The sequence below is a fragment of the Manis javanica genome, chromosome 1, assembly GCF_040802235.1.
Source record: "Manis javanica isolate MJ-LG chromosome 1, MJ_LKY, whole genome shotgun sequence".
Lineage (NCBI taxonomy): Eukaryota > Metazoa > Chordata > Mammalia > Pholidota > Manidae > Manis > Manis javanica.
The window spans coordinates 111,883,244-111,906,664 of record NC_133156.1 but is presented as its reverse complement, the minus strand read 5'-3'; the positions used below and the strand labels follow the sequence as shown (position 1 = coordinate 111,906,664).

The window sequence follows — 23,421 nt, the reverse complement described above, 5'->3', positions numbered from 1 at the left end:
GCAAGGATGCAAAGAAAAGGAAACGTTTGTACACTCTTGGTGGGAATGCAAATCAGTGCAGCCACTGTGAAAAATAGTGTACAGATTTCTCAAAAATTAAAAATAGAACTATGGGTTGATCCAGCCCCCCCCCCATCTGGGTAGGTATCCAAAGGAATTGAAATCCGGATTTTAAAGAGGTAATCTGCACTTCCATGTTCATCACAGCATTATTCACATTAGCCAAGGTTTGAAAGTCATCTAAATGCCCAATGACAGAAGAATAGATTAAAAAAAAAAAAAAAACATGTCAGATACACACAATAGAATATTACTCAGCCTTTAAAAAGAAGGAAATTTTGCCATTTGAGACAACATGATGAACCCGGAGGACATTTTACTAAGTGAGATAAGCCAAACACAGGACAAATACTACATGATCCCACTTATATGAGGAATCTAGAATATTCAAACAAATGTAAGCAGAGCATAGAATGGTGGTTCCTAGGAGGAGAGGAAAATAAGGAAGTTATTAGTTAAAGTGTACAAAGTCTCAGATGTGCAAAATGGATAAATCCTGGAGATTCACTGTACAGCATAGTGCCTGTAGTAACAATGCTGTATTGTGTGCATACAAAATTTGCTCAGAAGGTAGAGCTTATATTAAGTGTTCTTATAACAAAATTAATAATAATAACAATGATAATAATAACTAAAGAGCGAGGAGAAACTTTTGGAGGTGGTGGATATGTACGGCATAGGTTGTGGTGATGGTTTTACAGGTGGGTACTTACCTCCAAACTCCTAAGTTGTATGCATTAAATATGCACAGCTTTTTGTATGTCATTCATATTTCAAGAAAGTGGGTTATTGTTTTAAGTGACTTCCCTAGGGAAATGTAACTTCTTAGAGCCAGAGCTGAAAATGAAACTCAAGTCTCTCTGCCCAAATCTAGTACTTTTTTCTTTGTTAGAACTACATTAAAAAGTAAATGTTGATAATAACTTTACTGTGAGGTTCCAGACTTTAAATACTAATATGCATGTGAGAGTTTGTGAGCATTTGAAGCATTTGAATGTATATGGATGTCAGATAATGTAATTCCATTTTGACATTCCATATTTGCAATGACTTTATGGAAAAGGTATGAAAAATCAGGTCAACAAAAACAATTTGGCCAACTGAATTTAAAAGCAAGTAAACTAGAAAAAAAATCTGTGTCCAAAATTTTAAGGATGGTGTGCTAGCAGCACATTGTTCTAAAGAGATCCAGGCACTGGTACTGCAAAATAAATTTTAGAAACATGTTTGGACACTGTGTAAGTGTTTATAATATCAGATAGGATGCAGTCTTACTTTAAGAAATGGACTGTGAAATAATTGACATATTTTAGTGAACACAGATTTCTGTTATTTAATTTTTAAAGAGATGGGCACCTTTGTAAATCATATTTACTGCTCATACTTTGGAAGCTCATCAATCCCAGATTTTTAAAAAAATCATCCTGACCCACAATACATCTTGGCTGAAATACACCTAAAGAGGAAGTACTTGTTGATCCACTGCAAGTTCTGTGTATTTGAAAAGCATTACTTTAATTCTTTGGAAAGAATAAAAGTTAACAGAAGAGCCTCATGCCCCCTTTATCTTTCAGAAGTTTACTGTGACGTATAATTTACTTTACATCTTTGACTCAGAAACCACAAGTTTTCTCAGTAGCAGAACACAGGATGCCTCTGCTTAAGATCAGCCATGGTTCATGATGGTCAGCCTGAGCTGGAGGATCCAAGTAATTGCAATGTGGTTCAGAAAAATCCACAAGCGCAATTAGTTTAATAATTTTGCTTTGAAGAGAAGAAACTTAAATGTTCTCAGCACTGCACAAGCCTTCCAGATTTAGTGGTAATCATTGTACAGCAAGGTCTCAACCAAATGGGGAAATACAAGATGCTGGTATGGGGCTTCCCACTGTCCGTGGTTCCTCAGCTTCATTCCTTTCAGCATGCGTGCCCACCCTTTTTACTGCTGCTCCCACAGCCCTTCTTGTGGGTGCCAGTGACTTCAGTGGGCCTGTCTTCTCAAAGTAGATTTTCATGATGCAGATAGCCTCCTAGCCAATCCTCAACCCAAGCTATATATAGCAAAATATGTTGGCTTCATGCCTTTTCCCTAGAGGACCCTGCTTTCTACCAGGTAAGCTGTACTGGTGGGCTCACGTGATTGATACCCTGTTTCCTAATGTATGGGTGTTTTAAATAAGGCCTATTCAACCTTGGGGGTAAAAATGCTTTTTAAAGGTTCTATCAAATTATCTTTTACAGTTTTGATGTAATATTTATTTTTACATTGTTTAGAATATCTTTTGAAGTTGAAATTTCTTCTTTGCCAAACTTGTCATTTTCTTGGCTCACCTCATTTCCACCCCTCTGCCTCTCATGGCCAAAAGCACGGCTGCTACTGGGGCCACTGTATAACTTCACTCTCTAAGATGACCAAACACTTACTCTTTTTATTAAAAAAAAATGTCTAGTGGGGCTATATGGCACTCTGATAGTGGCTTTGCCTGGGAAATCAAGAAAGAGGTGAACAGAGTGTCTGTGAGATTATGCAAATATGTGAGAACAATCTCCAGAAACTATTTTTTACAGAGGAAAAAAAAAACGAATACAGAACAAAGAAGTCACAGACTAGCTACTCTTCAAATAAAAATGATAATGAAATGACAAGAATGACTATTATGATTAGAAAACATTTCTCCATTTATTGAATTTTATTAAAATTGGAGCTTTTTCTTGAAGAAGAGATGTTTCTCTCACTTTGGTGATTTTTTAGTTCATCAGATGTTTCTCTAGAGATGAGCAATGAGATCTGTAACATCCTTTAATCCTCTTAATATGCAGACAAATCATTGCAATAATGCTATATAAAAAGCAAAAACCTAATAGAAATAAAATGTAAATGAGTTAAAGCAAACTTGCATTAAAATTTTAAATATCAGCATCCATAGTTCATGGAACAATGTGCCTTGGGTCTTCACACTGACCCTGTGGATCTTAGTAGATATCATTGTTACAATCCTCATTTCCAGACAGGATACAGGGACTCAGAGAATGAATTGCCAAAGGTTTAATATAACCAGTATGTGACAGGACCAGGATGTGGAACATTAGCTTTCTGAATTTCAGGCAGTTCTGTCTTCTAACAACAAGGATTCTCTTCTCTGGACTGACAGAAATGCCCTTTGTGTCACCCAAAGGCATCTATGGCATTCTGCTTAAGCAAAATATCCAGCCGTTAAAATGGAAAAAAAGATTTCACAATCAGGACCTCTGGCCATGAGTCTAAAATACCCAGGTCTGCCTTATGCAGATTCTTAGAGCATTTGATGCAGTCATTAATTCATTCATTCAACAAATACTTACTGAATGCATATTTTGTACCTGGCACTGTGATAGGCACTAAGGATATATGTGACAAAATAGATGAAAATTCCTGCTATTGTGGAACTCATATTCTACTGGGGAAGGGGAGAACAAAAATAAATATACATTTAATAAACAGACATGTTATATCATATGTCAGAATGTGATAAAGATGTTGAGAAAAAATAGAGCAAGATAATGGGGACTGAGAATGTTGGAGATTGCTGAAATTCCATGAACACCATGTGTGTGCTCGTCTATAATCGTGTTATTCATAGGCAACTTGGGAAAAGTGAGACTTACTTAGGATTAAGTGGCAAGATACGTGTCCTTCCCAGAGCTGCAGGCTTGATGTCTTTGGTCCCAGCTCTCAAACTCCCTGTCTCAGTCGTGTCCTACAACACTCTACTCTGCTTTCCCAGAGTGCACAATAGACCGTGGTTCCAGCTGCTGTATCAGATTATTTCTAATGATTGCCATATTCTAGAGGCTCTCTGTTTCCCTAGAGATCAAATGTAAACTCCATACTTTTCCTTCAAAGCCTCCTGCTTGCCCATCTCAACCTCCCTGCTCCAATGCACACAGAAGCCTTACGCTGTGTTCACCACCCACCCTTCCTCATCACCTTCCGTTTTCGGTCCTTAGTCTCTCCTCTTTTCACGTTGTTGCCTGGGCTCTCTGTGATCTCTCTTCCCTCCTGCCTTATAATTTACAGTACCTTTACTATTAGCATGATGTTCAGGACTCACTTTTCATCGATTATCCTAGATTTTCCCTAATTAATGGTACATGTCTTCCATCTAATCAGTACTGCTCTACGCACTGATAATTTGTTCTATTGAGATGATGGAATCTTAGAATAAGAAGGGTCTTCAGAGGCCTACCTCGCAGCTGCAGTAGATACGCCTTCCAAAATGCCCTGACCAGCTATAACCTATGTCACCTGGCCTGAGGGGCTGCCTGACTGGTCTGTGTAAGCCTGCCGGGTTAAATCTTCATTACTCCCCACAAGCCCACCACCCTCCTTGCTCTCTCCATAAATCTCACTAGATGACTGTGGCTACTATTCTCCAAAGGAGGGAGAGAGGGAAGGAGGGAGGGAGGGAAGATGGAAGGGAGGAAGGAGCTACTAGATCAAAACTTGATCCTCCCTTTCTGTTTCAGTTATCTGTTTCTGCATAAAACATCCCCCCAAAACTAGTGGGTTAAAACAACAATTTATTATTTCTCAAGATCCTGAGGATTGAGTAGGTGCTCCCCTACTGCCTGGGGAGCTCATGCAGCTGCAGTCGTCCAGGGCCTCGGCTGGGCCTGGAGGGTCCAAGCTGGTTTCACTCACATGTCTGGCAGTTCATGCTGTCAGTTCAAGCATAGCTTCTCCTCAATGTGGCCTCTCCTCCTCCATTAGGCTACACTGGGCTTCTTCACAGCATGGCGCTCTCACACTTCCAAAAAACGACAAAGCCAATCTGCAACGCCTTCTAAGACCTAGTCACAGAAATCATGGCGTCACTTCTGCTGCATTCTATTTATCCAGCAAATCCCAATTTCAACAGAAGGAAAATAGATTCTGCCTCAAGAAAGGACAGTGAGGGACAGAGTCACATGGCAAAGGTGCACAAGATGCCACCCACCCACCACACTTACAAACCTCTGGACCCTGGACCGTCAGTGTCCCTGCCGAGGGAGGCAGCAGCCTGTCCTGGTTTCTAAGACAAACTTGCCCTTCCGGATCCACCCCTTCTACCTGCTCAGGGACTCCACTCCCTTACCAATGACATCAGCTTTTTTCTTACTACTTTCTTGTTTCTTTCTCAACATCATTTAACCATATCTCAAACTCACCGCAAACCCTTAATGGTTTACCTGAAAAAAAAAAAAGCCCACATTTATTAACATGGCCCATTGCCCTCATTTTTAGACAAGTTACTCAAAATGAAGTCTGCTCTGCACTCATGCGTCCCATTCTTCATATTCTTTCCTTCTGTGGCTTCTGTGACGCCGCTGTTCCCTGATTCCCCCTCTCCCCCTCTGATCACTCCTACCAGTTTCCTCCCTGCACTTGTTAAAATTTTAAGATTACTTTCCCCTCAATGTCAGCCTTCGTCTCCTTTCACTCTGTACTTTTTTGGGGTGGTAGTAGTACTCAGAGCATCAGCCATGCCCGTAGCCTGCTCACATATGTTCCATGTGTCCTCTGAGCTGTTTCCCAGCAGGACTGAACCCAGATGCCTACAGAAGTAGCCCGTTATCAACGCACCCTTTACTGACCTTTTTCCTTCCTTCTCTCTTTTTTCCCACCTCCACATTTGAGCATGCTTAGAATTGCCTCCCCAAATCCACCTGTACCTATGTCCTTGTCTTGGCTCTGCTTTTGGGGGAACCCAAAATAAGGCAGCTTATATCCTAGATATTTGAAAGCTTGGTTTTGGTTCCCCCTTCCTCTCCATTTCCTTAATTCAGGTCCTCCTTTCTTATCTGGATTACTTTAGGATCACTTACCTTCAGTCTCTGAGTCTCATTTGCCCCTCTTGCTAATTTATTCAGGACACTGCAAGCAAATAAGCTTTATAAACCAGAGTTGATCATGTCACATCCCTCTTTAAAAGATTCAGAATTTCCCAACTTTCTCCACCATATAATAAGTCCAATTATTATGTACTGATGTAAATAATAGTTAAGTGAATTACATACATTATAATTAAAATGGACTATAAGAACATTTATGATCTGGACCCTGTTTAGCTTCTCAGGCTCAAATTCTACTCCAGCTATACTATGCTGCTTATCGAAGGAGCAGTGCTCCTTCTGGCTTCTAAGACTTGCTGAACTTGCACCAAGTACAGACCTATTCAGTATTATAATAGCACATGCATAGTTTTGCTTCCCCCCTAGGTTTTAAACAACCTACAAAAAACTGTTTTTTATCAATTTCATACCCTCAGGGCCTGGTATAAATGCAGAGCATGTAGAATATTCCTAATAATAATCATTGTATTTAGCTCCAACTTAAAAACTTGTCATAACAGTAGACTCAATGCTTTTCTCTAAATTATTTTAACTATAAAACTAAATCAATTACATTATGAAAGCCTTTGAAAATATTGGGGGAAAAAATACTGGCCATAATTCCTTAATATAATTTGGCTTTTTGGCATACTCCCTTTTAATCTGGTTTACAGAGATACAGTTGTTCCATCATGTGAAAAAAAAAAGATAAAATAATCATAAAAAGAACATGTAGCATATACTATGACAAATACTGTTTTAAGCACTTTATATACATTAACTCATTTAGTTTTCATGATGATCCTGTGAGGTAGCTACTCTTATTGTTTCCATTTTGCAGATGAAGAAATTAAGGCACAGAGGTTAATTGATTAGTCCTAAACCATACAGCTAAGTAAATGTAAAGCCATGATTTGAACTCATGAAGTCTGACACCAAAGTTCATGCTGTATCTTACAGAAGGGACTAAATTACTTGGTACATGGGAAGCACTTAAAACAATGGCTGGCAGATGGTATAAATTCAATAAATGCTAGCTATTATTGTTGCTATCATGAGTATTTTTAATATAATTTGTATCTTTTATTTTAAATTAAGTCATAGGTTTTCACTAAATCAGGTAGGTTTTTACATTAAATTATCTCATAAGTAGTTTTAATCCTACCACATAATCTTATTACCTGTTGTTTTTTAAGTGCAATATTCCTTAGAATGACTCTGCAATAGTTAGTTCTTGCTGTTGATCATTTCTTTTCATCTTTCATTATTATATATAACGCTATGAGCCTTATCTTTGTGCATTAAGTTTATTCCCTTAATTTAGGTATTTTTTAAGAATAGATTTCCAGAAGTAAGAATTATGCATTAAAGGGTTTAAATATTTTTATGGTTATTTTTGTATGTCAGAGGTGGTTTTGCAAGGACATTATATCATAACTAAGTTTTAGGAAGTCTATTCAACAATTCCATATTTGCAATTGTTATAAAACTTATTTCCATTAATACTAGCTTTGCCCAAAGGGCTTATAAAGATAAATCTGATTTCTTTTCAATACCATGGACTTTCAAACATTTAAATTTTTTAAATGTCTGGCCAATCCACCTGCATTTCTATACATCTTCTCAATGCTCCTTCAGACACTTTTTCTCCATGTTAAACATCCCCAACTTTCCCTGAAGCGTTTCTGGTCTGAGAAATTACCAGGCTCTTAACCATCTGAGTCATAGTCTCCTAAATGCATTCCATTGTGCCTATGTCCCTCTTAATTTGTAGATTCCAGACATAGCCTAACAGTGCACAGCACAGAGGGACTATCACTTTCCTTGAACCAGGGCATCTATTTCTAGCAATGCAGCCTAAGGTCACATTAGCATTTTTGGCACTAAAATACATTGTTGGCTCATGTTTCCTTGCTCTCAACTAAATCTCCCCCCCCATGAGTTTTTCATACTAACTCCTTTTAGTTTAGGTTTCTTACATCCTGTACTGTTATATATAGATAATAGTACATAGTTAAGTGAAGTTGTTGTTTTTTTTTAAGTAAAGTTATTTACATAGGTTCTTACTAAACTTTAACTAGTTTGGTTAAGTTTCTTGTTCCAGAACAAGAAGTTGAGACACTTCTGAATGGCCAAATAGGTATATTGGTTTACTTGATAAGTACCTTTATGCTCTCTGTATCTTCACCCAAGTCATTAATAAAGATATAAGCTATGAGAATACCAAGTCTTATAGTACATAATTAGAGCCCTTCAGTTGCTAGTAATCAGCATCTTTGGGTATAGCTGCCCAGCCAGTAATGGATCGGTAGCTGTTGATCTACCCAAGTACCTAAACACTCAACTACATTCATCTATCCTATCCCTGAAGATATCATAGGAGACCTTGTTAAATGGCTTGCCAAGACAAAAATAAATCATGATTCTATTTTTTCCATTAATTGTAATAGTATGACTTTATAATTCTGTCTAAAAAGACAGTAAGTGATTTTAACCAGGATCTCATAACTATCTTTATTTTCTAAGTGCTTACAAACTAGCATATATTAATATTAAATATTATGATGGTCAAAAGTTTATATATCCTAACTTCTCTATGAAATTATCAGTTCCTATGAAATTTATACTTCCATGTGTGTTTTGTAAACCACTGCAGTAAAACACTGCAGGAGGCTTAAATAATAACTCAGTCTCCAAGTTAAAAATATGTTAAAGTAATATGTAATACAGTAAAATAAGAAAGATATTCTGAGATCTATATTTTTCCTATATATTTCATGGTTTTCTTATCAAATCAATCTGCAACTTAGAGAAGACACTCTGCTTATTTCACATAACATTAAATTACTAATAGAGGTGACTATCTGATTATGTGTATGGGAATCACTATCAAGTATCTTAGAATAGTCATAAAATAACTAAATAAAATGTTTCCTGTTTTTCAAAAATTAACTGAGTTACTTAACTTTCAGGGTGCTTATTGGTTCTCCTTTAGTTGGTCAACCAAAGAACAGAACTGGGGATGTCTATAAATGTCCAGTTGGGAGAAGTGAATCATCTCCTTGCATAAAGTTGGATCTACCAGGTATGTAAAGTGAAATGTTAAAGTCTGGTACCAGATTATGCCTAGTATTCTCACTGAAAATAAATTTCAACCAACTCAAGAAAGTATTAGAAGTGATCTATAAACATTCCTTAGTTCTCATCATCAGATTCACATAAAATGATATTTTGATGCCCTCTCCCATTCATTTGCTTTAGAAATTTATATTAGAATATACATAGGTTTCTAAGACCTTACTAGTTTTGTAACTTGTAACTTCTCAGCTGTTCAGAATCCTTTGTAAACCAGTGGTAACATAAAAGTTTTCCAAATAGACCTGCCCATGAGGTTTCTCCCACAAAATTTAACTCAGTATTTGTTTTTGAAAAGCAAATAATGCAAGACGAATCCCAATAGATAAATTTAATTTTTTAAAAGAGAATAGCAAATGACATACTGATACTGAAGTAAATTTATTTGATGAAATATTGCTATAGTTAGAACATGACTAAAAAATTCCTACTAGAACTATCCAGGAATTAGAATTCTGTGTTCTATATAATATTAAATACTATGGAAATGCCCCATAGCCTTCAGATTTATTTCAGATACCTTTCAATTTTCCTGGTTTTCAATTTCCTATTTGCTTGGTTATTATGAACATTTTTTCCTTTGCATTCATGAGCACAGTTACAATAGCTACTTTAATATCCTTGTCTGTTAATTCCAATATCTGCAAAATCTCAGCATCAATTTCCATTTACTACTTCTCTCTTGAGGTTGAGTCACATTTTCCTGTTTCTTCTTATGTTTAGTAATTAAGATTGTATTATGGGTTGTACATTTGAATTATAAGTGTGGAGATTCTAGATCTGTTATGTACCTGTGAATAGTCTTAATTTTTTGTTTTAGCAGGCAATTTACTTGGATGAACTCAATTTCTAAAATGCACTGGAAAGCAGTTAAAGTCTCTATTCTGTTCTTATTTTAGCTTAGCTGTTTGAAGTTTATCCTGCACATACATATTTCCAGTCATTCAGATATTTGGGCAGAATATATATGTGTATATTAGAACTCTCCTTTCACGGCTCTACTTTCCAAGATACCCCTTCCCACTTTGCAGTTGCTGTCATTGCCCTCATTTCTGTGCTCTGCCTTCTTCAAAACAGTAAGACTGCAAAATTTAGTTTAGATTTAGCCACTGACAAGGGCCTTGCCTCAGAGAAAAACAAACATAAAACCAGGAAACTCACCTGGTGCTTATCCTCTTTTTACATGTATAGACTCCCCTCCAGTTTCTGTCTGCTTTTAGGAGCTTTCCACTGTCTTCAGATGGTTGTTTCATACATTTTTTTTCCATTTCCTAGAGTTGTTAGTTGTTACTTACTAAAGAGTTGTCCTGATAGTGGACTAGAGTTTTAACACTGACTTGGAGATTTTAGCTACATTCAGAACAGTAGGGAAGCTTCTGCTGTAGTCCCTAATATCCTTGGAGTGCTCATCCTGGGTTAACCCTGTCATAGACAACTCTAATCCAGATTATTTAAGACCATGTAGATAATTGCCCACTTCCAGATGCTTTCAAAGCAAACCAGACTAAACTCTGGGAGAAAGACCAATACTTAGTTTAGGAGGACAGTGTAACCATTCAGGAATCTCTGCTTCCATTTCCCACTTTGAATCTATGTATGGTCTTAAGGTAGGAAAAGCCTCTCAGCATGAATATTGAGGCAAATCTTTCTTAAACTTGAGTTGTGCCACTTTTAAATATTTCAGCACTCTGCAAGACAGGATTTAGAAGCTTTTGCTTTTCCTGTCCAACTTTTTTTTTAATACTACTAAGTGAAACTTCTTGCCAATTTCGTCAGGTTGGCATACTTCAGGATTCAACATTCCTATCTGGAATGTCAAATGTAGTCCCTTCATTGTGTTTCTTTTATCCAAACTTCCTGACCACTGCTCTATTCTTGCTCCAGTGTTCTTTGTAACCCTCATGATGTCTCCATGGTGGTGAAATTAATGGTCAAAAAACTTACATTTGAGGGGTGTTTTTTTTTCTGGTCTTCTACCCATTTTCCTTCTTCTTGACAGAAATCAATGTTTCATCATTGGTCATTAAAAACATTTAGATATAACATGTAAGGAAAGTGTGTAAGTTTACATTATACCTAAAATATTATTTTAATTAGCAAAAATGTGTGAAAGGCTATCCCACATTCTCTCATTGCTGCAATAATTCTACCTTCTTTTACAGTCCAGCAAAACTATTTGAGACAGTGATCCAAACTTTCTGGGACATAAGCCAGGTTTTCAGCCTTAGCTTATTCATTATATTCCTTAATAATACTTTGAAGACTATTTAATTGAACCAAAAGAAGAATGTGCTATGATATGAACAAAGAAAATAGAATGAAAAGACACTTTACTTTGTTTTCCACCCTCATAAAATTTTATTCTATTTTTAGTTAATACATCAATTCCCAATGTCACGGAAGTAAAGGAGAACATGACGTTTGGATCAACTTTAGTCACCAACCCAAGTGGAGGATTTCTGGTAAGAAAACAGAGAGTAATGATAAGTGAACCAGGAATGCTGGCATTGTAAGTCTTTATCAAAATCTGTTATGTAACTTTTAATCTTATGGTTTTTAATTTTTTAAAAGGCATGTGGGCCCTTATATGCTTATAGATGTGGACATCTGCATTACACAACTGGAATCTGTTCTGATGTCAGCCCCACATTTCAAGTCATGAACTCCATTGCTCCCGTACGAGGTACAGATTTTATGCAATGTTCTTGCATGTTTGAAAAGTGTAAGCAATGAATGAGACATATGTATACACAGGAGCACATCAAAAAGCTTGAAGTATTTTCTCAGCTACCATCATTACCAATTTAGGTAAATGTTTGCTTTGCTAATATATAACCAAACCTCACTGCTATTTTTGGAATTGATATTAGTGTAAATAACCTTTACAGAGTCATGTTTAAACATAGCTAAAGCTGTCACATTGTTTTTATTTTAAGGGTGAGTCTCTTTGAAGAAAGTTACCTCATTTGAAATACAAACAGAATGAGAACTGTTACATAAAATTCATACTGAGAAAATCTCCAAAGATAATTCAATGTTAAGTAATATTAAGTAGAGATAGGTTTTGTGATACTCCAAACCAATTGTTATTGGAAGCAATGAACATTTATCACCTTTATTTTTCTCAAAGAATTTTTTCTGATTTTAAAAGCAATGTGTCCATTTTGTAGAATATCAGTTCATCTTTTAAAAAGAGAATCTTTCAACAATGAAAATACTTCATATACCTCTAACAAGATAGTCTCCAGTTTTGCACCATTGCTCCTTTTATTGCAGAATGCAGCACTCAGCTGGACATAGTCATAGTGCTGGATGGTTCCAACAGTATTTACCCCTGGGAAAGTGTTACAGCTTTTTTAAATGACCTTCTTGAAAGAATGGATATTGGTCCTAAACAGACACAGGTATGTGACACTGCATTTTGATTTCTATTGCCCTAAAGACAAAAAAAAAATGGGTTTGCAATACAACAAAGTATTCTGAAAATAAGTCAATCCATAAAGCTAAAATTCAGGATGAATTTTATGTTCCTGATGAAAGGGATATTACTGACAGACTGTGTTATTTTCTAAACAGAAAACATTGTGAAAGTTGCCATTTCCAATGCTCTTGGAAGGTATCCCCTTTGGATCTCTGTTAAATCATAATTAAATTCTTAATTATGAAATAACTATAGCCACCTTTGGGAATATCAGAACAGAGTTTCAGAATTTGTAGAACCTAATCTAACATTCCAAAGAACCTATCACATTATAATCTCCTTTCTCATATTATACAAATAAATTAGTAATTCACCATAGGATATTGCTTACAGTCCATTTTTCCCTGTATTCAAATAATTTATTTCCTTAAACAAAAGGCAAATGCTCCTTGCTTTAGCTGCTGTAAGTTGATGGACTTTTTTTTCTTCCGATGAGTATCTGTTTCTGAATACATCCCCTTTATTGACACTAAATGAAGTGGAATTTCTCATATAGCTCTTCCACTTGAGCCAGTGAGTTAGGGCTTAAAATACAGAGAAGACAAAATGGATAGCAGGCAAATTAAATACCGGAGTGAGGTCAATGCCTTGAGGACAGAAATTAGCCCTAGTCAGTCAACATGGTAGTTGCATGGTTTGGACACTAGGGGGGCGCTGGAGACTTTAGGACTGCGCATGCCCGGTGTTGCCTTTTCTCTCAGAGCTCTGCTTGAGGAGAAATTTCCGAGGCACTGATAAAGCAGTCTAACTGCATGAATGTTTATCAAACCCACATTCAAACTGGGACAAAAGTACACACACATATATATATAAATATATAAAATGTAAATTTTCTCAAAAGGATGGTGGCTAAAAAACTGCAAATTAGTGTCAATCTTCAAAGTGAAATCCAAGGCTGAATAGGTCTCTTTAGAGAGCTAGGTGAAGGGTGAGGTTGTATATATATCCTACCGGATATATACAATATAAAATAATTTAAAGAAAATGGACTTTTACACATCACAAAATGTAAATTACAACTGATCTTCCCAAACGAGTTACCAGAGCTCTGGAGAAGACAGCATCCCTCTTCTTTCTAAGGGCCCAAGCAAGCCGGCGTCCTCTACAAGGCCACTCTAGAACTGCGGCTTGCTTCGCCTTCTGGCACATGTTCCTCATGGGCCCCTGTTTCTCCCTTCTGAGGACCTCTCTCCCTTCTTCCTATCCCCTCTTCCCCTATCCTTTCTCACCTTGGTCAGTAAGATCTCATAGCAGTTAAATTACAGCTGAAAGGAATCTTAGAGGTCATTAAAACCCAAACTTCAACTTACAGAGGGGACACAAAAGGCTAAGTGACTTGTTTAAGGTCCTTGGCTTGTTGATGACGTATCAGAAAATACAGTTCTCCACCTGCAGTTCAGCGTTCTTTCCTGAGACCGCTGCTTCTGAAGAGGTTTCAGAGTTGGTCCCATCTGATGTCCCTGAATAATAGGTCTCTAGTCTTTTCCATCCCGACTGTCCCTATCCTTCCTACGCCATCCCCTTGGCACTCTATGACCTGTAGTGACATGCCTGCAACCAGACTGCTTGATCCCACCTCTCCCCTCTCTCTGCTCTTTCCCATGATGTGCTTTCTTCCTGGTCACCTGTTTTGCCCACCCTATTTTACCTTCTTGACTCATAATACTTTCTTCCCAAAGCTAGTAATAGCCTTAGAATGGTTTAAAATTTCTAATATTTTTTAGTCCTCTGAACATTTTATTTCTTTTACTTTTAAATTCATTTATCTACTTTACTGCAAAAAATTAACTTATATGTAGCTATTTGTGGAAATTGGTGCAGTTGCTCCACAACTTCAGGAAGAAAATCTACAAGACTACTTTAAAATAATAATCACTGCTTCAGTGGGGATCTATGCTAGTGGCCCAGGTTTGTAAAGAAATGGATAACAATCAATTGCTTAAATGCTCAACCCATTCTACTGTGGTTTTGATGTTTCTCCTATTAGAAGTATAATTAATTTTATATTTCTGTACGGAGACCCCCAATAGAGAAACTATTCTGTATATCCCTTGAGGGAATTCCAGCCTGCCAGGGTGGGCTTCATGGAGCTGTGTGTCTTTCTTGGAGGGAACAATACCTCTATTCAGAAAAATGGGACCAGCCTTTGGGGTCCAAATACTACCGGTGAGTGGGAGAGAAATGAATTTACTCTGAGGCAGAAGAGTCAGGCCACATGTACTCAGTTCCAGGACCCCATTCCACAGGCAGATTTCAGAATGCAACCCTGTGACTAGGTCATTTGTTATACCTGTTGGCCCCTAAAAGAAACTGCCTCCTAAAGTCGTTCATTTTAAAGTGCTGACTTTTTCTGTTACATTTTTCTTGTTTTATTCACTGTGGAGCTTAGTGTATTCATTCATTCATTTACTCAGAGGTGTTTCCTGAGGGTTAACCATGTCCCAGGCTCTGTGATGGGGCGTGGATAATCTGGAGAATAAGACAGACATGGCCGCTGCCTTCGTGGAGATCCTGTATAATGCAGTGTTTCTCCAAATGTGGCTCGTGGAGCTCCTGCTTCTACTCTTGGAGGTGTCTGCATTGTACCACAGATTATCAGAATCAGAATTTCTGAAGGTGGGGCTCTAAGGCCTGCATTTTAAGTAAGGAATGAACATGAAACTTAAACAGGTTAAATTTCTAGAAACACTGGGCTAATGCAGTATTACACTGATGTGCACGTGTGCATTTGCCGCATCGTCTGGATTGTAGGCACCTTAAGAGTGAAGACTTTGTATCATCTTTTTGTCTTTTTCAGTGGCCAGCCCAGTGCTTTTCAGTGACACAGTGGACCCTTAATGAGCACCTGTTGAATAAATTCATCTATCATAATACAAGCATTTCTGTATTTTTCTAATGAGACTTTTTTCAATAACTGCAATTTAATATTCTTTTAAGTATATGACATTATATGTTAGGCTTGAGTGTTTATGCTGTAGTATTTTCTAATCCTTTTCTCTTTGGCTGAAGTTGTATTAATGACTAGTTTTATAAGTAATTTCTAAATGAAAGGGATTGAAAAGGACATGTTAACTAAGTCATTATGTTTGCTAAATTGTAAGGTTTTAAGTATAACACATTTAAACTCTCTTTAAAGTTTAATCTTCCTTCAGTGGATTCTTCATAGAAAATTTGGAAAGATGTTTATGTTTCGTGTGGTCTTACGGTAATTCTCTCCAAAAACATATACAATTTATTTGCTTTAACAATCTTTTTTTTCCCCTGGTAGACCGCTGACATAATTTAAATAAGTTTTTTTTTTTTTTGGTCTTTTTGTTTTTGTTTGTTTTCAACTACAGCACCCAGCTCTGCCCTAAGATTGGTAGAATTAGCTTCTGGAATTTCTCTCCCCACTGCTTATCCTCCCTACCTCCATTCCTGAAAGGGGCAGATATAAAAATGAATTGTGAGAGAGACTATGCAGAAGGAATTGCAAAGAGAGAAAGCTGAGAGCTGAGTAAGAGGACTCTTAGACCCCCTCACCCATATCAAGGGTATAAAGGTATTAAGAATAGAGTTGATAGGACTGGTGAAGAGAATTTCTCGTTAGAAGGAGCCTAGTGAGAAAGGTTTCAGTGAGATCACACAGTTTGGTGTGTCTACTAAAACTGGGTCACATAGTTACCAGTGCATGACTCTTGCCTGGAATATTTAAAGGGCAAGACAGCAGCTTTCCAGCTGCTGACAGGCAAGTCAAAGCAGAAGTGGCTGCACTGGGATTATCCTACACTTCCAGGGTTTGTCAGTAAGAACCCTGTGTGTGTTTCCCATGGATCATACAAGGTCATCTGACCTGTCCATAGACTCTCCTGGAAGTGAGCGGAGGCCTCTGCACAGAAAAGCAGAAGATATCCCTGTTTCCTAGGGACTGTAGTAGTAGTGAAATGAATTTGCTCAGCAAGGATATAGGTGAAGGGAGATCTCTAAAGAACTCACAAGAAAGTAGTTAACACCTTTGTTAAAGCAACTTTGATGTTTTGTTTTATTGGGATTGTTTTAATTCAGGTCACACCATATGAAATTATTGCTATTAGATAATTTTTAGACCTACAAATACAGCAGTTTCATGTGGTACACCTAAAAAAAAAGTATAGGACCTTTTTAAACAGATATTTTAAAATTAAGAATAAGACATTTATCTTATTATTTATTTGTCTTTTTACTGCACATTTTATGTACAGTAAAAAGACAGGGAGAGTGGAAGAACTTCACCCTAAGAAAGTTTTAAAGGGATGATGGGCCCCAAAAATTTACATTCTGATTATATCTCATAAGTTCTTGTTTTCTGTATTGATTAGTTATATACTTGGTACAACAGGTAAAGATCAAATACAATGGCCTTTTCTCTGTAGTCCTAGATTTGTTATTTAGTAATTGCAAGCATTGAAAGGCAGTCTCAAAGATCTGAAACATTCCTGGAAGCAACTGCCACCTACACAAAGAAAAAAGAAAAAGGGAGGGAGGAAGGAAAACAAATTAAAAAGCTTTCTTAAAGTGTCCACATGACAATTAGTGTACATTTAGGGAATGCAATACAAGTGACAAAAACATCAACTCTAAATACTCAAAATTTCTTCATGTTTCTATGTGATCCCATTAAGACTTTTGAAAACACAGTCAAGGATTTTTTGTAAACCATTTTTTTTTTACCCAAGACTGAGTAAAAGCTATAAAATTGCCTTTTGAAAGCCACCTATAAAAACAAACCTGAAACTCTGAGTTTGCCATAAAAGATATGATGGTATAAATATTATGGAGGTCTTATTGATCTTCAATACCCAAACATAACATTGCTTTTAATAATAAATGAGGATGATATAAATATGCCAAATTCGAGTGCATTACCCTAAATAAAACCAGTAAATTCTGAGGCTTGATATAAAAGTGAAATATACTAATGGAACAATGTCTAGATAGTTCCCATCAAGAGTGGGGCATAACATTAAACCAGGCAAAACGAAAGAGAGAAATTAATTAAATTTGAGGAATATTATTTATTTGCCTTTTTACTGCACATTTTATGGCAATTTCCTAGAAGCTTTAAATATGAAGTCTGATTCATTGTTTTGAGGTTTGAAAAGAAGACTGACGGAGGCAGGCAGCCATATCCTTGGCAATCAGGCACCACTTCTGAAAGTGGTGTCATGAAAGCGGTGAATCTCCTCACTTGCTAGCCTCCTCATCTCTATGCTACATCACTTCCATCTGTCACTCACCTGAGTCGTCTTTCCAAGGGAAAGTTCAGATTATGGCATTCCCTGGATAAAAATTTCCAATCATTGCCTGCTGAATAATATCCAAGCTCTCCAGTGAACTATAAGGCATTTGTCACTAGTCACTCCCACCTCCTCCTGCCTCCCTCTGCCCAACCGTCTTCTTGCCCTGCAGCCACTCACCCTGGCCTTCCCTGGGCACATTGTTCTGTGCTCACATAATTCCCTCTGCCTGGAATGCCCTGGGTGCTAGTGAGCTTCTTAGACTCCATTAAAATGTCATTTTCTTTGTCATTTGCTATGATCCCTCCACTCAACCTTCCCAGGAAAACTCCCGTCCCCTCCCATGTTCCCACAGCTCATCTGCACACCCCCACTAGGGCTGTCTTCCCTTAGCAGCACTGTGTGTTTCACATGTCTGTCTATCCTGGTGGACTGTGAATTCCACCATGACAGTTTTGTGCATTAACTCTTTTACTTATGGACTACAGCTCAGAGTTTCATGTGTTGCCTAGCACCCAGGAGGCAAGTCATTTATGTTGGAGAAATGTAATTCCTGGAATTTTTCATTTCTCCTTGTGTTAAAAATCATGACTATAGTGACCACATTCTCTCTCTCTGCTTCATGAAGTCACTGAGCTCTAAAGTACTTACTTGTGGGGGACCCCACTTAGACACCTCTTTGCATTACCTCAGGCTTTTCTTTTCAGGTGTTCACTCACCTGGTCCCATTTTCCTCTAGTCTTGTTTTCTCCCATAATCTTCCCTGTTTTCCACAAAACTTTATTTAAACATCTCCTATCCTTGCATTTAGAACATGAATCAATTTCACTGCAGAATTTTCCATCAAGCAACTGGCCAACTAAAGACACCCTTTTCTTAGGACCTGTATTTATCATCAACTATGTTTGTGTTTCTCAGGACTCATTTAATCTACCAGTGAACCAGCCCCTTTTGTGGCCCTCTCCGTAGTGAGGGGAAGATTAAACCTGGCTTCAGCTAACAGCCTCAGGATGATTTGTGCAGACAGTTAACTTGGACTGCAGCCTGTGTGGGCACCACATTCACACTCTGGCTTAATTACATTAGCAGCATGTTGAGGGCAGAGCTTTTGGCTCACAGTTTGACAGAAGGAAATATAAATTGACTAGGCACAAAGCCTCAGCTCTGCAACTGTGCATCTTCAAAGAAACTTCAATGTCTCACCCTGCCATTACTTCCCAGAAGAAGCCTTGATGTGATCGTGTTAATTGTTGACAAAGATTTGTCAGAAACAGCTTGTGCTGGGCAATTAAAATTTAGGCAGTGGTGTTATAATTCTGACTCAACAATACAAGTTAATAATATAATTCTAAATGAGAAATAATCCATTCCTTCATAACTCATTGACTCAATATACTTCATAACTATTTTAAATATTCTCTTCCTTAAAATCCCTTGTTATTCTGTTGTGATTTTAAGTTTCATGAGAGAAAAAGCAGCAGGGTCTCCCTTTCAGTGATTCCCAGCAGAATCATCCCTTTCATATTTCTCCTGTTCACTTTCCTCTCTTTCTTCTCTGCACCCAAAAGAAATGAAGCCATTGGGTAATTAATTTTCATTCAGCATATGTTTATGAAATATCTTATTGATCAAGTATTATGTGTCATGGGCAATATAAAAACACATTAAAATTTCATCCCTGATCCTAAAGAAACTTCCATCGTAGAAATTGGGTAAAATCTTGTATTTGGATAACTGCAATACATGGTAGCATATCATAAATAAGAGTGAATGAGGCAGAAGAATTAATTGTTCCTTACAAGTAGGTACCTTTTAATATTGTAAAGCAGTGTTTTCCAAACTTTGTTGTTTAATGTGTTAAATATGTTCCACCCCAAAATATATTCCTTTAAGTAAGAATAAAATATATCAGGTCTTCCAATGCATGATTCACAATGCATATTTTCATATTAATGATTCGGAGAACACTTTCAAAAGAATTTGCTTATGAGTTGGAGTAGAGCAATTGAGGACAGGAATAAGAAAAAGCCTTGCTCTGTTGCACCGTTTGAAATTTGTGGCATTTTTTCCTTAATATAAATAGCAGAGACAAATAACAGAGACGATGGCACAGAAATGGGAGGGGGTGATCCTGCTATAAAGATACATGTTTAACTTTGTGTCCTCTGTTGTTTTCCAAGATTACATGACCATGAACTCTTTTTTAAAATCATACCTAGAAACATACAAAAGGATGCTAGTATTCCCTGAAAATGATATAAAAGGTTATTAGTTTGGGGCATAGCTGAAGAAGAAGTGTAAATCTTATGTTTAAGTGGAGGGTTAAAATAAGGGTTACAAACCTCTTGTTCATGTAACAGAATCCTCAGCCAGTTGTCTGCCTAATTTATGCTAAAGCCTGAATCAGCTCTTCTTAGTTCTCTTTGGCCTGAGACTGTAATCACATACCTATGCCTTTTGTTCTATTTAATCAAGAAGTTCAGACTATGTGTCCCCCAGGAGGTAGATGAATCTCTTCCATTGTCTCCAAAAAGTAACTGTTCCTTCCACTTGTGACTTACCGCCTTGTAAGAGTCTATTGTTACTATCTTTATCTACTCTTTTTCTGATGCTATAACCTACTCTATCCATTCTTCCTTAAAGGAAGCCCACATCTAACCCAGTCGCTTCTGTTAGCTGCCATCCCTGATTACATTTCTCCATGCTGCAGAAATGCTGCTTAGGATTCCTGCATCTTCAGCACTCCTCACCAGCTGCTACTTAACTTTCCCCTTGGTTTTTGTATATCCCAATGCAAGGGGTTGCCTCAAGTCAGATGTGATTATTGATTGATTTTCTTTTTCTCAGTGTCGAATATGAGACAAATTCTTTATCATTCTTGACATATTTTCTGAGCTCAAGACCGCTTTTCATTCCCCCGTTCTACTTTCATAACCTGTTACCTGTTCTTTACCTGGGTATCCCATTCTGGAAATTGCCTCTTCCTCCCCCCATTTTAAAACGAGACACTAAAGATGCCTGTGATTCTCTCCCCCCCTGCCTCCTTACCGTGTGTATTCATTACTTGGCTCAATTTTTATCTTGTGATTTAATTCTCACACTTAACATGATTCTGTTGCTTATGCATATATATACATTATACTGGTATGGATCTGTTTTACATGCCTTAAGTTATACACTAAACTGGGACCAAAACTATTTCTGTTGAACTGGGTCTCACCAATACACAACAAAGTATTACATATGTTTGTTCTGTGATTTGATCACTTCCCTGGGATGAAAATTAATAAATGGCACCCTTTTCTGGGGAAGATACAGCAGGCCTTATTCTATCTGGTTCCCAAGGAAATAAGCAACCCAGTTTCACTCAGGGACCCACACTAAATGTTATTTTCCTGAGATTTCAGTTTCTTTTGCCCACTCTTCTCATTTCCCACACTTTTTTGTATCTCTCTTTTCCCATTTATCATTATTACCCTGCTATCTTAATTTTCTACTTGCTTATGTGAAATGTTACAGTCATCTAGTAAGAATGTAGGAGGGTCAACTGTGAGCAAAGCAAAACAGTGGTAAGGGATCAGGGACTACCAAAAGCTATGACATAGCCCATGCTCTTTACCCCCGCTTGCCCCTCCAGAGCTGATAATGTAACTGGGGAGATAAAGCATGCGTACAAAATGGCTGAGAAGAATGCGGAACTCACAGAAGCGGAACAGGCACGTTTGCTTCAGAGTTTGGAGAAGGGGCAGAGCAGTCTGAGCTGTGATGGTGACCAAACAGGGAAAATTCTGCAGAGAAAGTGAAACTTGAATTGAGTATCACAGAATGGGTAGGACTTGGCCTTGTTGAAGGAACAAGGAAGGGGTTTGAGAGGAATGGAGTTCATACTGAAGAATGGAAGGTGCTGAGGGTAGGACCAGAGTGTCAAGTGACTGAGGGTCAAGGGCTAAAGAAAAGTGAATCTCAACCTGAAGGCCTCGTATTTCACGGAGCATCTTGAGGTTTTATCTGTGTTCTATGTTAATTAGAATAAAAATTCTCTTTAAAGTATATTTCAAAGTCACTAATATAGACAAAGGAAAATTATTGGAGATGTTTGAACAGGGAAGTTATGTGATCAAAGCAGAATATTAAGACAGTCAATCTGCCACTAATATGTGGAAGAATTTGAGGGCAGTAGAAATGGAGGAAAAAGATCAATCAACACTGGAGAGACAGCTATTGTCATAGTCCAGGTTCAAGGCAGTGATGTCTGCCTCAGGCTAAGAAGAGATGCAGAAACATAGATAACAGCTACCTTGGGTCTGGTTCCCCAGAAGCAAACCCTGAAAACAGGAGTTAAGTGATCGTGATATACTAAAAGAGCAGTTCCAAAAGAAAATAGTGAGGGGATTGGGGAGCAAAACTGAGTAACAACAGAAGAGAAGCAGGTGTGTTATTTCAAGTAGTCAAGACCTCAACCTGATCTGCAGAGGGAATCTAAGCGAGTCAAAGGGTTGGTCTTGCATGGCCTGGTCATTCAGCAGGGCAACAGGTGAGGAGGGAGAAGCCTCTAGGTAGCCTGGCTCTTTGAACCTCTGGGGCAGAGCAGCTATAGCAGCCCAAGGGCAGTCGTCTGAAGAGAATCTCAGGCAGAGTTGTTAGAACCAAAGTATAAGGAAAGAGTGAGGGAATGCATCTGTAAGTTCTCTTAGATCTTCACATTTACAAAGAATAAGCTTATAGAAGTGAGATATATGTTAAGTAGGTAGAGAGACTGAGGTAGATATAGATAGATAGATAGATAGATAGATAGATAGATAGATAGATAGATAGATAGATAGATGTATAAAGCACTAATCGCTGACTTACCAGGGTGTTAAATTTTTTCTGCTATTCCTGGGGCAAAGATAATTTGGCCAGATAAACTAGTATTTCACAATGGGTTCTATAAGGTATGTAAATGGCACAAAGCAGACTTAATAAGTTGGCATAACTTCCACCTCTTCTCACATGAACTCCTCCCATGTGTAAGTGAGATGTTCTCTTTTCCTGAGGAATTAACAGCTTATGACTAGGATTTGATTGAACTCAATGGGAGCAACATGCACTCACTGGTAAAAAGTAGGACTAATGGGCAGTGCTATGTGCAACCACATTTGAGATTCATGGTCATAACTTTAAAGGAAGGCCTAACTACAGGTCGTGTGAGTTTTGTCTAGCAACGTTCAGTGTCACAGAAGCACACTTAGAGAAGAGATATTTGGACTTTTTAACCAAAGTTGGAAGTTAGCCAGGTAAATTAATGGAGGGGAAAATAGGCTGAAGGAATTAAATGCTTGCGAGTAAATGATTATGGTGATGGACCATGGAATCTAGGTGAAGTACAAAAAAAAAGGTAAACTATGAATAAATTGGAAGTCTTGATGTGGTCAAGGAATTGATGAAACAGATATCCTAGGTAAATGAGCCAAAGTTAATGGTCAGAGAGAGCAACACTGGAAATTGAGATTGAGCTGCTGCAATTTTTCCAGATGACAAGGTCAAGAATAAGACCTTGGGAGTGGATGACAAAGGTGAGCTAGAGGAAAAGATTACTAAAGTGGAGGAAGTCACAGACTAGGGTATTTAATATATTCATCTAAATAGTAAAATATCCAA

General features: G+C 37.6%; 1 protein-coding gene across 2 annotated transcripts in view; it reads left to right on the top strand.

The window, feature by feature from the left end:
• Positions 1–23,421, top strand: part of ITGA1 (integrin subunit alpha 1) — a 154,799-nt gene that overhangs the window by 55,422 nt on the left and 75,956 nt on the right. For both annotated transcript variants that reach the window (XM_017666357.3, XM_037022046.2), the window contains exons 3-6: positions 8,883–8,995; positions 11,419–11,507; positions 11,617–11,728; positions 12,322–12,449. In XM_017666357.3, coding sequence (XP_017521846.3) covers positions 8,883–8,995; positions 11,419–11,507; positions 11,617–11,728; positions 12,322–12,449 — 442 coding nt within the window. The remainder of the gene's footprint in view (positions 1–8,882; positions 8,996–11,418; positions 11,508–11,616; positions 11,729–12,321; positions 12,450–23,421) is intronic.